Source organism: Myxine glutinosa, chromosome 10 (assembly GCF_964187855.1).
Source record: "Myxine glutinosa chromosome 10, kmMyxGlut1.1, whole genome shotgun sequence".
NCBI classification, from domain to species: domain Eukaryota; kingdom Metazoa; phylum Chordata; class Myxini; order Myxiniformes; family Myxinidae; genus Myxine; species Myxine glutinosa.
In genome coordinates this window covers 78,908,665-78,921,231 of record NC_136270.1, presented here as the reverse complement: position 1 = coordinate 78,921,231, position 12,567 = coordinate 78,908,665, and the positions used below count along the sequence as shown (strand labels likewise).

General features: G+C 44.0%; 1 protein-coding gene across 8 annotated transcripts in view; it reads left to right on the top strand.

The window, feature by feature from the left end:
* LOC137434069 (high mobility group protein 20A-like) overlaps positions 1-12,567 on the top strand; it is a 124,535-nt gene that overhangs the window by 694 nt on the left and 111,274 nt on the right. For 4 of the 8 annotated variants that reach the window (XM_078785794.1, XM_068126713.2, XM_078785791.1 and 1 more), the window contains 3 exons: positions 9,143-9,262; positions 11,282-11,426; positions 11,509-11,724. In XM_078785794.1, coding sequence (XP_078641920.1) covers positions 9,171-9,262; positions 11,282-11,426; positions 11,509-11,724 — 453 coding nt within the window. In that variant the 5' untranslated portion in view covers positions 9,143-9,170. Of the gene's footprint in view, positions 1-5,873; positions 5,893-7,141; positions 7,329-9,142; positions 9,263-11,281; positions 11,427-11,508; positions 11,725-12,567 lie in introns of those variants that run through there. The other 4 variants (XM_078785793.1, XM_078785795.1, XM_078785792.1 and 1 more) reach the window with 2 other exon arrangements.

Sequence of the window (12,567 nt, the reverse complement as noted above, 5' to 3'; positions counted from 1 at the left end):
GCGATCTCTTTTTGACCTGTGTCCATGCAATGGCGCTTGCTGCACGGCCGCGACATTGTCATGTTTAGTTTGTTTTATTGCGAACATGTGACGCAGCACTGTGGTCCCGGCTAGTAGTAGTACCATGGATGCTGTGACGTTCGAAGCTCCACTTGGTGACCAGCTACGCTTTGGTCATATTGTTGGAGTTGCTGTGACGTTTGAAGCTCCTCTTGGTCATTATATACCTGGTGGTACTGATTTTTGGAGATGCTGTGACGTTTGGAACTCCACTTTGATTAGCTATGTTGTGGTCCTTATTGTTGGGAATGCTGTGACATTGGAATCACCACTTGGTGATTAGATACCTTGTGGTAGTGGTTGTTGGAGATTCTGTGATGTTTGAAGGTCCACCTGGTGATTACCTGCCTTGTGGTACTGATTTTTGGAGATGCTGTGACGTTTCAAACTCCACTTGGTGATTAGATACCTGTGATAGTGATTGTTGGAGATGCTGTGACGTTTGAAGCTCCTCTTGGTCATTAGATACCTGGTGGTACTGATTTTTGGAGATGCTGTGACGTTTGGAACTCCACTTGGTGATTAGATACCTTGTGATAGTGATTGTTGGATATTCTGTGACGTTTGAAACAACTTTGATTACCTATGTTCTGGTCCTATTTCTGGAGATGCTGTGACGTTTGAAACTCCACTTGGTGGATAGATACCTTGTGATAGTGATTGTTGGAGATTCTGTGACGTTTGAAACTCCACTTGGTGATTAGATACCTGTGATAGTGATTGTTGGAGATGCTGTGACGTTTGAAACCCCACTTGGTGGATAGATACCTTGTGATAGTGATTGTTGGAGATTCTGTGACGTTTGAAACAACTTTGATTAATTATGTTGTGGTACTGATTGTTGGAGATGCTGTGACGTTTGGAACTCCACTTGGTGATTCGATACCTTGTGATAGTGATTGTTGGAGATTCTATGACGTTTTAAACTCAACTTTGATTACCTATGTTCTGGTCCTATTTCTGGAGATGCTGTGACGTTCAAAACTCCACTTGGTGATTAGATACCTTGTGATAGTGATTGTTTGAGATGCTGTGACGTTTGAAACTCCACTTGGTGATTCGATACCTTGTGATAGTGATTGTTGGAGATTCTATGACGTTTTAAACTCAACTTTGATTACCTATGTTCTGGTCCTATTTCTGGAGATGCTGTGACGTTTGAAACTCCACGTTGATTAATTATGTTGTTGTACTGATTGTTGGAGATGCTGTGACGTTTGAAACTCCACTTGGTGATTCGATACCTTGTGATAGTGATTGTTGGAGATGCTGTGACGTTTGAAACTCCACGTTGATTAATTATGTTGTGGTACTGATTGTTGGAGATGCTGTGACATTTTAAACTCCACTTGGTGATTAGATACCTTGTGATAATGATTGTTGGAGATGCTGTGACGTTTTAAACTCCACTTTGATTACCTATGTTCTGGTCCTATTTCTGGAGATGCTGTGACGTTTGAAACTCCACTTTGATTACCTATGTTCTGGTCCTATTTCTGGAGATGCTGTGACGTTTTAAACTCAACTTTGATTACCTATGTTCTGGTCCTATTTCTGGAGATGCTGTGACGTTTGAAACTCCACGTTGATTAATTATGTTGTTGTACTGATTGTTGGAGATGCTGTGACGTTTGAAACTCCACTTTGATTACCTATGTTCTGGTCCTATTTCTGGAGATGCTGTGACGTTTGAAACTCCACTTTGATTACCTATGTTCTGGTCCTATTTCTGGAGATGCTGTGACGTTTTAAACCACTTTGATTACCTATGTTCTGGTCCTATTTCTGGAGATGCTGTGACGTTTGAAACTCCACATTGATTAACTATGTTGCGGTCCTATTTTTTGGAGATATGGTGACGTTGGAATCCCCACTTGTTGATCAGCTACGTTGTGGTCATATTTTTGGCGATCAGGTGACGCTTGAAACTTCACCTTGATTAGTTATGTTGTGGTCCTAATTGTTGGAGATGCTGTGATGTTTGCAAGATTAGGTACTATTTTTGGAGTTGCTGTGACATGTGAAGGTCCCTCTCGTGATTGGCTATGTTGTGTTAATGACTTTTGGAGTTGCTGTTATGTGATGGTTGAAAGTCCACTTGGTGATTGGCTATGTTGTAGTAGCGATTTTTGGAGTTGCTGTGACATTTAAAGGTCCACCTGGTGATTGGCTACATTGTGGTCCTATTTTTGGAGTTGCTGTGACATTTAAAGGTCCACCTGGTGATCAGCTCCGTTGTGGTAGCGATTTTTCCACACTCTTATTTAACTTGATCTGAACTTTGTTTGTTTTTCCCGTTTCAAATCTTTCAGTCATTCGTTTTCTAGGTTCCATACGTCCTAGAGAGCTGAAATTTGGCCCACGGTCCTCTTTTCTGATACATTTTCATCTATCAAAATTAAAATAGGTTTAAAACTTTAAAAATAAACTAAAGGTGTGTAGCCCTAAAACATGTTTTTTCGTTTACTTGTTGTAGTTGCTTTGATGGTTGAAAGTCCACTTGGTGATCAGTTATGTTGTGGTCGTAATATTTGGAGTTTTTAAAATGCAAAATGTGGAAGTTCCTTTTTTTCTGTCTGCTTTGTTTGTTTATAAGGGTTTGTTCTATAATGCGATCCCATCTAATTAACCTAGGAATGGGAAGTGTTTTTTTCATGTTCAAGCATTTTGTTCTCTTTGCCTGACTAAGATGTGTTTAGTGAAGAGTTCTGAAGTGACACTATATTTGCTAAATAGCCTCTTCATCTATGTTTTACGTATGTATGGTGTCGTGTGTGCCCAATACTGGGGCAACAAGTAAACAGTTAGCCTGTACCACTCATTAACTTACAGGTGTAAAAGAGAACATGTGACTCTGCTTTGAGAATGTTCCAGGTTTTTGGAAAGAAATGCACTTTAGTTTCATTCTGAACTAGTTAAACAATAAATCAATAAAAATTCATGATGAAATCTCAAGTTCTATATACTAAAATAAATAAATCCTTCTTTATTGACAAAATATATACATTTTAAGCTGGATGACGTAAAAGTTGGTTGTAAAGGTAAAAGCAATTGGATGTAAAACGACGTCTATTTGCCAATGTCTGCAATTGCTTGCAAAAGCGAGGAATGAGGAACGAGGGAACCCTCGAGAAGTGGAGAGCGAAGTTGTATAGTAGTCGGATCTTCATTCCTTCACCCCTTCTCCATGCTAATTTATAATAAAAGTGTGTGTGTGTGGGTGTCGGTGTGTATGCGTGTGTCAGTATGTCTCCTCGAAAACCATAAAACCTAGCATCCCAAAATTTTGCATGCATACTAAGGGAACTCCAATGGAGTGCATGAATGAAAACTGGGTTAAATTTAAACACCCCTTTTGAATATAATTAACGAGATAATTAAATTATAATCAAAAACAGGCTTACCCTTAGACTTAGTCAGCCTGTGTTTGCCTTGTGGGGTCTTAATCCAACATTTTGTTTTGGCTTAATAAATCTGCAAAAAACACCTTGCCTTGGAATCACGATGACTTCTCATGGACTAATTAAACTACATAATCAAAATCTGTTTTCAGATTTGAGGATCGGAGCTGGTGGACTAAACAAGTGTCGAAATATGGAGTGATATCTTAAATTTTAAATAAATTACTGATTATTATAACTAAGCTTTAAGCAAGGCTGTGCCGCATACTTCTCCATATTTACACAAGAAAATGTGAAATTGCAGAAAAAAATTAAACTTTACTTTTTCTTCTGTTCTGTTTTTATACTGTTTTTCCTAAAGTGTAACTTAATTGACTGCAATGAAAATAATTAAGCAAGTGAATGCTCCTGTAGAGTGACCAGTGGGCATACAGACCATGGCTCGGTTCTCCATGGGTACATCCCCAGAGTTAGGAAGGCAAAATAAATTGGAGCATTAGAATGAGTAAAGCAATGGGAAAAGTGAATTCGGAGTTCAAGAGAGAAATGAAAAATGTTTTCAGTGGCTACAACACAATGAATCCCCACACCATGGCAGGATGGCCGAGGGGTACGCACACTTGCTCTAAGCTGTCCAGCCTGGGTTCAAATTGTTTCACTTTTGTGCGCTCTGCTTTCATTTAGGATGTTATTTCATTTCATTTGGAGCTTGGAGTGATGTTATCTTCGACATTAAAAGCGAATGAGACGTTGTTTGTTTTTGACGCTAGTCTTCTGAGCTCCCAAGATTAATCATGACAAAACTTTATGGGATCACATTTTTTACCATGATACACCGTACTCGGGGGTTTTAAAGTCATTTTCTCAAAATTATAACTTGTAAACGCATGAGCCCCCACTTGTCACTGGGAAGGGGTGGGAGTCCAGATGGAGGTGAGTGGGTGGGAGGAGGCAGGGGAAGGGTGGGATCATGGAGGGGAAGGGGTGTGGTGGAAGTGGGGTCTGGAGTGGAGGGATGAGAAGGGAGGGCTTACCAGCTTCGGGTTGCTAAGTTACTTCCAGCACCAGCATGGCAAAAAAAAAAAAAAAAAAAAAAAAAAAGAAGCCTTCCAGCATGGCAGTTAGATGATAAATGATAAATAAAAGTAAAAAGGTGAATAAAGTTTTAGCCCCCCCTAAGAAAAAGGGCCCGGCCTGTGCTCCTCGGGCACCGTTGATAATTCGGGCATGCCCTCTAGGTGAGAGCAGGAATTCGGAATTTGTTCATGGTGCTAGTTATAGCTCGCTTACTCTCCACAGAGGGCACTGTGGGGTATTTAACATCCACCAACTAATGCTGGCAGGCGGGGTGCCCAGTTTAACACCAGTTTAACATCCGGCTGAGTGACAGCACACACATTGATGAATCACCGGGATGACAGTTTTCTAGCTGGGTCCAGATTCAAACCCAGGTTAGACAGCTTAGAGACAAGTGTGGTTGAATTCGTTTGTGGAAGAGACACCACCGATCCACACCACTCCCACAAATAGGTCCGAATATATTTTATTTTCCGAGTCTAGGAGGTCGTTTGTTTTAATCCTGACCATGTCGTACCAAAGACTTCAAAAATTATGTGTTGCTTCCTTGCTTGACTCTCAACATTTGAAAAGGATAGAGCAAAGACAAACAATCTGAGGTTAGTAACAACTGCATGGGCTTGATGGGCTTGATGAGTCTGATGGCCTCTTCCTGCGTTTGTTCCTTGTCAGGTAATGATTTATTTATGTTGATATTTAATCTTGTTATGGACTTGTATTTCCTACAGGGTGCAGTATTTCTCTTTCTGTGGAAGCTTCAGATTTACACACAATGTTATCACACGCAAATCTTGCCAATTTTGTGTTGGCCCTTTTCTAAGTGGGTGATAGCAAATCCATGCGTGAAAGCCTCAAGAAAGACATTATTGCGAGCCTAACTTTGACTTTCTTTAGAATTCATTGGATTAATGAACAGGATTAAATAATTGAATTGATATATGTGGGGAAATTACATGCCCGGACCAGGAATCGAACCCAGGTCCTCTGGAAAAGCCGTACCAGTGCCTTGCCATCTGAGCTATCTGGGTGACCCTGACTGAGCATGCAATTTTCCCACACATATGATTGCCACTCTCTTTCTGCCAATGCTTCTGGGGCACTTGCTGCCAACCATAGGAGTACCAACGGCCTGAATATGAGAGGGTCTTCCTCCAATGGGGGGACAAATCCATATCCTCTATTATAAACACCACTGGGGACATACAATAATGTGGAGTGAACAATGCAATATTTGATCAAATCTCATAATTTTCAGTTTTTGTGCCCCGCCTCTGACCAAGGTTGGAGACAGGAAATTAACATGTCTGACTGACTGACCGATCGACCGACCGAACATCCATCCATGTACTTTTGTGTACGTGATATTTCAAAAGCCGTTGAACATTTAGCTTTCATACTGCAGATATCTATTAAGCTTGATGTTGGCTTAGCGGTTAGGGTGCCAGCTTGGGATCCTAGGATCCTGGGTTCGAATCCCGGTTGATCGCTGAATTAACGCCAGGGGGGTTGACAGCCTGTCATCCTTCCGAGGTCGGCAAATTGAGTACCAGCTTGCTGGGATGAATGATCACGGTGTGTACCCCGATTTAGAATAGGCACACCGTATCCCTGCGCATCGTAAGAGCGTGACCAAGGGTTGGCGTCAGGAAGGGCATCCGGCCATAAAAACATTGCCTCAAACAGGGAACCATGATTGTCATGGGGCCCGCAAGGCTAACCCCCGCTCCAGCGGGGAAAATGGCCTTAAAACTATCATTCACTGCAGATATCTATTCCTCATGACATGATCTCAACCTGATTATATCACGTCTGTGATTGACAGAATTATGTTACCATGGCAACCATCTCGGTAACTTGGCTTGTGTACACTGTATTTCAAAAACCGTTCAAGATTTAGCTTTCATATTACACAGATTCCTCATACCACCCAAAAGGTGGGCGACCTAGAGTATCAGCTCCATGTTACTTGTTAAAATAACACAAACTTGTGGAAACCAATAAAATGTTCACTTTATTTGATACTTCTGGTATTTGAGAGAAAAGTATCTCAAACCTCTGATTTATATGAGCCATGCCATGCTACATTGCAAACACATCAAGCATCGTTCATTTATTTTACACAACGTACGTTGGAATGTGAGGTTGTTGGCACTGCAATTGAAAAACAATGTTGTACTGACATTCAAAAGCATACAGAAGAAAGTTGTACAGTGCCAACGATTTCATATTCTTTTTGAAAGATGCTGCAGATTCTTTGTCATCCAGAAATGAGTGCTTCTAGTAGGATAACTCACATAATATGTCTAAGTCTAAAGGATGGTGTGATGAAACATGCCATCCTTTGGAGGAATTACGAAGTTATAATGAAACACCATGCCTATAAAACACTAGAAAGACTATTTGTGAATTGAACCTATTCAGTCAAAAATCGATGCCAGATATATTAACCACCTTTAGAGGCCATTTTTCCCCGCAAGGCGGGGGTTGGCCTTTTTCGGGAACCGTGGTTGTTGTTGTTTTTCCATCCCCTTTTTGAAGCAATGTTTTACGGCCGGATGCCCTTCCTGACGCCAACCCTTTTTGCCGCCTTTAACGACAAACAGGGAATTACCAGTGCAGTGAACTGGTACTCAATTTGCCGACCTCGGAAGGATGACAGGCTGAGTCAACCCCCCTGGCGTTAATTCAGCGATCGACCGGGATTCGAACCCAGGATCCTTGGTATCCGAAGCCGGCACCCTAGCCGCTAGCCCAACTATGACCACTCATTAATGACTACGATATCTCAAGGTTATTCTGCATGTTCACATCTTTCACAAATATAACATATCAAATTATTTAGCAGTAAAACTGAAAATTTTGTTTTATATTCTCTCAAATTAGAATTGAGCATTGCAAGTTACCAAACTCTATTTACTGCATTATGCTTCATTTTTCAGTGTACTTAGTTTGGAGAGTGAGCCACCGTGGATACCAAAATCGTAACATGCTCACTTTAATTCACCTGTCCATGTTTTGTCCGCTTGTATCTCTAAGAGGGTTCTCTCTAACACCCTCTAAACAGTTCATTAGTTAATGTCAGAGATGTATCATCTCATTTTGGCTTTAATCAGTCGTACAAAATTGGAAATTAATAGCCTGAATGGGATCACACTTATGGACAAAAATTTTCTCATCAACATTTGTCCCACAATACAATGTGCAAAAGATGCAATAATGTTTAAATTGTGATGTCATTCATGAATGTTTTATAAACGAATGCTGTTGATTTAAAAAATAACTATTCGTGTATTGTTTCTTCGGGTGTGATTTGTAACTAATATTGTTTGGGCTGTGATAGTTTAGTATGTATGACACTTTATCTGACAGTATGGTGCAGTCATACACTTACTGGTTGGTATTGAAAAGCTCGATAGTAACTGTTATCTTAATGATATGCAAAAGCTAGGTACTGTATTACTGTTATCTCCCGCGATGAAGCTATCTCTGAGGGCCTTTCACTCACTCACCGCAGGCAGGTAGGTGGTCTTTCCGTCTTCTACCGACTCCTCTCCGGCCTTGCTCCCCCAGCTCTCTCTGTGCTCTGTCCCCCAAATATTCCTACAGGTCGCACAAGATCTGCCAGCCACCCTCTGATGGTTAAACTGCCGAAATCTCGGCTCTCTGCTCACCTTCACTCTTTCATTCCTCTTTTCTCCCGCCTCTGGAACAAACTCCCACACTCACTTCAATCACACTCCTCCCTCCAGGTCTTCAAAACAGCTGTTCACCACCATCTCTTATCTTCCCCCATCCAAAACCTTGATCTTTTCTACCCCCACTAATTCACCCCAGATCCACCTTGTTTGAAATTCCAACTTCTTTCCTGGAAGTCTTGGCAGTGTCCATATGTTTTATACCTCTCCCACCCCCCCCCCCCCCTTCCCATGCCTCCCCCCCAAAGCCCTCTCCCTCCCACAGTTCTCTCGATGTCTCCATGTCTCTCGGTCCCTGCTCTCAAATGTTGTGTTTGTGTCCTTCCCCCTCTCTCCCCATCTTGTCTACCACTCCCGATGTTATTTGTTTTGTGTGTCTGTTTGTCTTTCTGTGTGATTAATGTTCGCTCTTTCACGAGCCTCGATCTTGTATACAAAAAAAAAAAAAAAAAAAAATTCATAATTTAGCCCCTGTTAGGCTTGATCCGAAAGAGGAGCTTTTGGATTGGGTCTCGTCTGTCTCACGAATTCTCTGCTCTATTCCATCACGAAGATGATGGGAATAGAGCCTGTGATCGATGCTGTGAAGAGAAAGAGGTTGAGATGGTTTGGTCATGTGTTGAGGAAGGATGAAAGTGACTGGTTGAGAAGAGTGATGGACATGAATGTAGAAGGAAGTAGAGGACGGGTAAGACCGAGAAAGACTTGGCTGAAGGTGGTGGAAGAAGAAATGCGGGCAGAGGGGTTAACAAGGGGAGATGCAGAAAATGGGGCAAAATGGAAAAGATTGTCATGGGGACCGCAAGGCTAACCGCCGCTCTAGCAGGGAAAATGGCCTTAAAATGCCTGTTGTTGTTGGTGTATTATGATAGAGGGCCCATTAATCTTGAAGTCGTTTATGTGTTGCAGTGTGGGTGCAGTGCCACAGCAGCTGGAGATGGAAGGGCTGATGGCTGGATCATCTTTACCTCCACTCTTTGCTGATGAAGAAGTATCAAAGGAAAGCTCCGAGTTGACAGTGGATGCAGGGTGGGTGGTTTCACTATTTGGCTAATATTCTGTAGTGAACAACCACTTTTTTGTAATTATTGGTGAACAAAGTTTGTATTTTTTTTTTTTTTTTTTTTTTTTTTTTTTTTTTTTGTATACTGAATCGAGGCTCGTGAAAGAGCTAACATTTATTTCACAAACAAATCAACCAAACAAACAAAATATACAAAAAGAGGGAGCGGAAGACAAGATGGGGAGAGAAGGGGAAGCACACAACCACAACATTTGAGAGCAGGGAGAAGTGTGGGAGGGAGAGGGCTTGGGGGCAGGAGGCATGGGAAGGGGAGGGGGGGGGGGGGGTGAAGAGGTATAAAACACAAGGAGACCGAAATTAGCGGGGGTAGAAAAGATCAAGGTTTTGGATGGGGGAGGATAAGAGATGGTGGTGAACAGCTGTTTTAAAGACCTGGAGGGTGGAGTGGGATTGAAAAGAGTGAGGGAGTTTGTTCCAGAGGCGGGAGAAAATAGGAATGAAGGAGTGAAGGTGAGCAGAAAGTCTTGATTTTGGCAGTTTAACCATAAGAGGGTTGCAGGCAGATCTTGTGCGACCTGTAGGAATATTTGGGGGACAGAGCCCAGAGAGGGCTGGGGGGGGCAAGGCCAGAGAGGAGTCGGTAGAAGACGGAAAGACCACCAACCTGCCTGCGGTGAGTGAGTGAAAGGCCCTTGGAGTTAGCTTCATCGCGGGAGATTCCAATGATTCTGAACGCTTTGGTTTCAACAGCGTGAAGACAGGCTAGGTGTGAGGCAGGAGCACCAGACCAGAGGGGAGAGCAGTATTCCATAGAGCTGCGGATGAAAGCCTTGTATGTGGTGAGGAGCTCATGTGTGCCAAGGAAGGACTTCGCACGACGGAGGATGCCCAGTTGGCGACTGGCTTTGGAGGCCAGATTTGAAATGTGGTTTTCCCAGGAAAGATCATGGCAAATAGTGAGACCCAAAAGCTTGAGTGACAGAACTTCTTGGAGAGGATTATTCAGAAAGTGGATGGGAGGGTTTTCCAGTCGGTCTTTTCGGAGAGACATCGTAAGAGTGTGAGATTTATCAGGATTGAAAGACATGTTCCATTTGTTTGCCCAGTCTGTGATTTTGTCCAGGTCTGCAGAAAGTGAGGAGGCTGCAGACTGCCGATCTGAGGGATGAGGAATGGAGCGACAGAGAGTAGAGTCGTCAGCAAAGAGATAGAGAGGATTTTCAAGAGAGTCAGAGAGATCATTGATGAAGACCAGAAAAAGCACAGGGCCCAGAACACTACCTTGGGGAACTCCAGCCTGAACAGGAAGAGGAGATGAGAGAAACCCATTCAGGGCCACACGTTGACTACGACCAGAGAGGAAGTCCGCCAGCCATGCGTGGAGATTTCCATGGATACCAAAGGAGGAGAGTTTGGTGAGCAGAGCAGGGTGCCAGACCGTATCCGCCAGCCATGCGTGGAGATTTCCATGGATACCAAAGGAGGAGAGTTTGGTGAGCAGAGCAGGGTGCCAGACCGTATCGAAGGCACGTGATATGTCAAGGGAGACGGCTCTGATTTCCTGTTTGGCGTTGAGGACCTCAATCAATTGTTGAGACAGCAGAAGCAACACGTCCAGAGTAGAATGACCTGGTCTGAATCCAAATTGATGATCGGAGATCAAGCCAATGGAGAAGAGGAAAGATTTCATATCTGAAGCAATGGTGGATTCCATGACTTTGCTGATAATTGGGAGAAGGCTGATTGGTCTGTAGTTGCTGGGATCTGTTTTTGCACCTTTTTTGTGCAAAGCGGTGATGTTGGCTGATTTCCAAGCAGATGGCAGATGACCTTGAGCAAAAGAGAGGGTGAAGAGAACAGAAAGAGGGAGTGAAAGAGCAGAAGCACATGATTTTAAGACCCGTGGGCTGATGCCATCATCGTTAATTAATTCTTAATCTCCACCCTGATCTGGTCTAATTTTAATCACTAAAATTCTCTGTCTGTTGTCATCCCAAAACTGCTGCCCCATCCACCTGGCACAGGTTTGCCGGCAGTGAGCAACGTTATAGCAGTGAGTCTGTGGCACCCGGGCTTGCTGGACCTGACTTTGTGGACGACATCTCTAGTGCGCCTCTGCTGCAGGCAGAAACGTCCCCCAGAGAACACGAGAGCAAACCAGAAGAGGAGGTCAGCAGTGTACTGTTAATTGGTCATTCCATGATATTGTGTTAAAGTATTTGTACGTAGCTCTGGCCTTTCCATTTCACAGCCACGACCTGTTAAGAAGGGCGGATGGCCAAAGGGGAAGAAGAGGAAGAAGCCAAACAAAGATGTGAATGCTCCACGTGCACCACTCACGGGCTATGTGCGTTTCCTGAATGAACGCAGAGAGCAGATGCGCTCCCGACACCCTGAAGTTTCTTTCCCAGAAATGACGCGCATGCTTGGAAATGAGTGGAGCAAGTTAGCAACACAAGATAAACAGGTGGGATTTGCAACTGCCCATGCGACTCTACTCTGTGACTGTGCTTGTGACTTCCCGTCCGCTTTGCAACTGCCCCATCCCCTTTGTGAATGCCACATCCTCTCTGCGACTGCACTTACTACTGCACTTGCGACTGCACTTGCGACTGCTCTGATCGCTCTGCGACTGCACTAGCGATTGCTTTGTCCACTCTGCGTCGAGCTTATGACTGCCTCATCCACTCTGTGACTGCATCTGTGACTGCCTCGACAGCGCTTGTGACTACCCCGTCCTCTCTGTGATTACACTTGCAGCTGCCCCACTCGCTCTGCGACTGCACTTGCAACTGCCCTGTCCGCTGTGCGACTGCACCTCCGACTGCCCCGTCCACTGTGCGCCTGTGACTGCCCTGTCGGCTCTGCGACAATGCTTGTGACTGCCCCCTCTGCTGTGTGACCGCTCTTGTGATTGCTCTTGCGTCTGCCCTGTCCACTGTGCGACTGCGCTTGCGACTGCCCCGTCTGATGGGCGACTGCTCTTGTGACTGCCCCGTTTGCTGTGCGGCTGCTCTTGCAACTGCCCCGTCCGCTGTGCGACTGCACTTGCGACTGCCCTGTCCGCTGTGCGACTGCGCTTGCGACTGCCCCGTCTGCTGTCTGACTGCGCTTGCGACTGCCCCCCTGCGCATTGCAGACCATGCGGCTGTCCCTCCCCCTTGCTCCTGATACCCCTTCATTCAATGTTTTCCCTCACCCTTAATTGGGAACCTCTATCCCAATCTTTTGTTTATGATGTTAGCCTATTTCTCTCATCGTTCTCTCTTCTCGCGTTTGTATGAAAAATTGTGATATTAGCCCTCAGAGT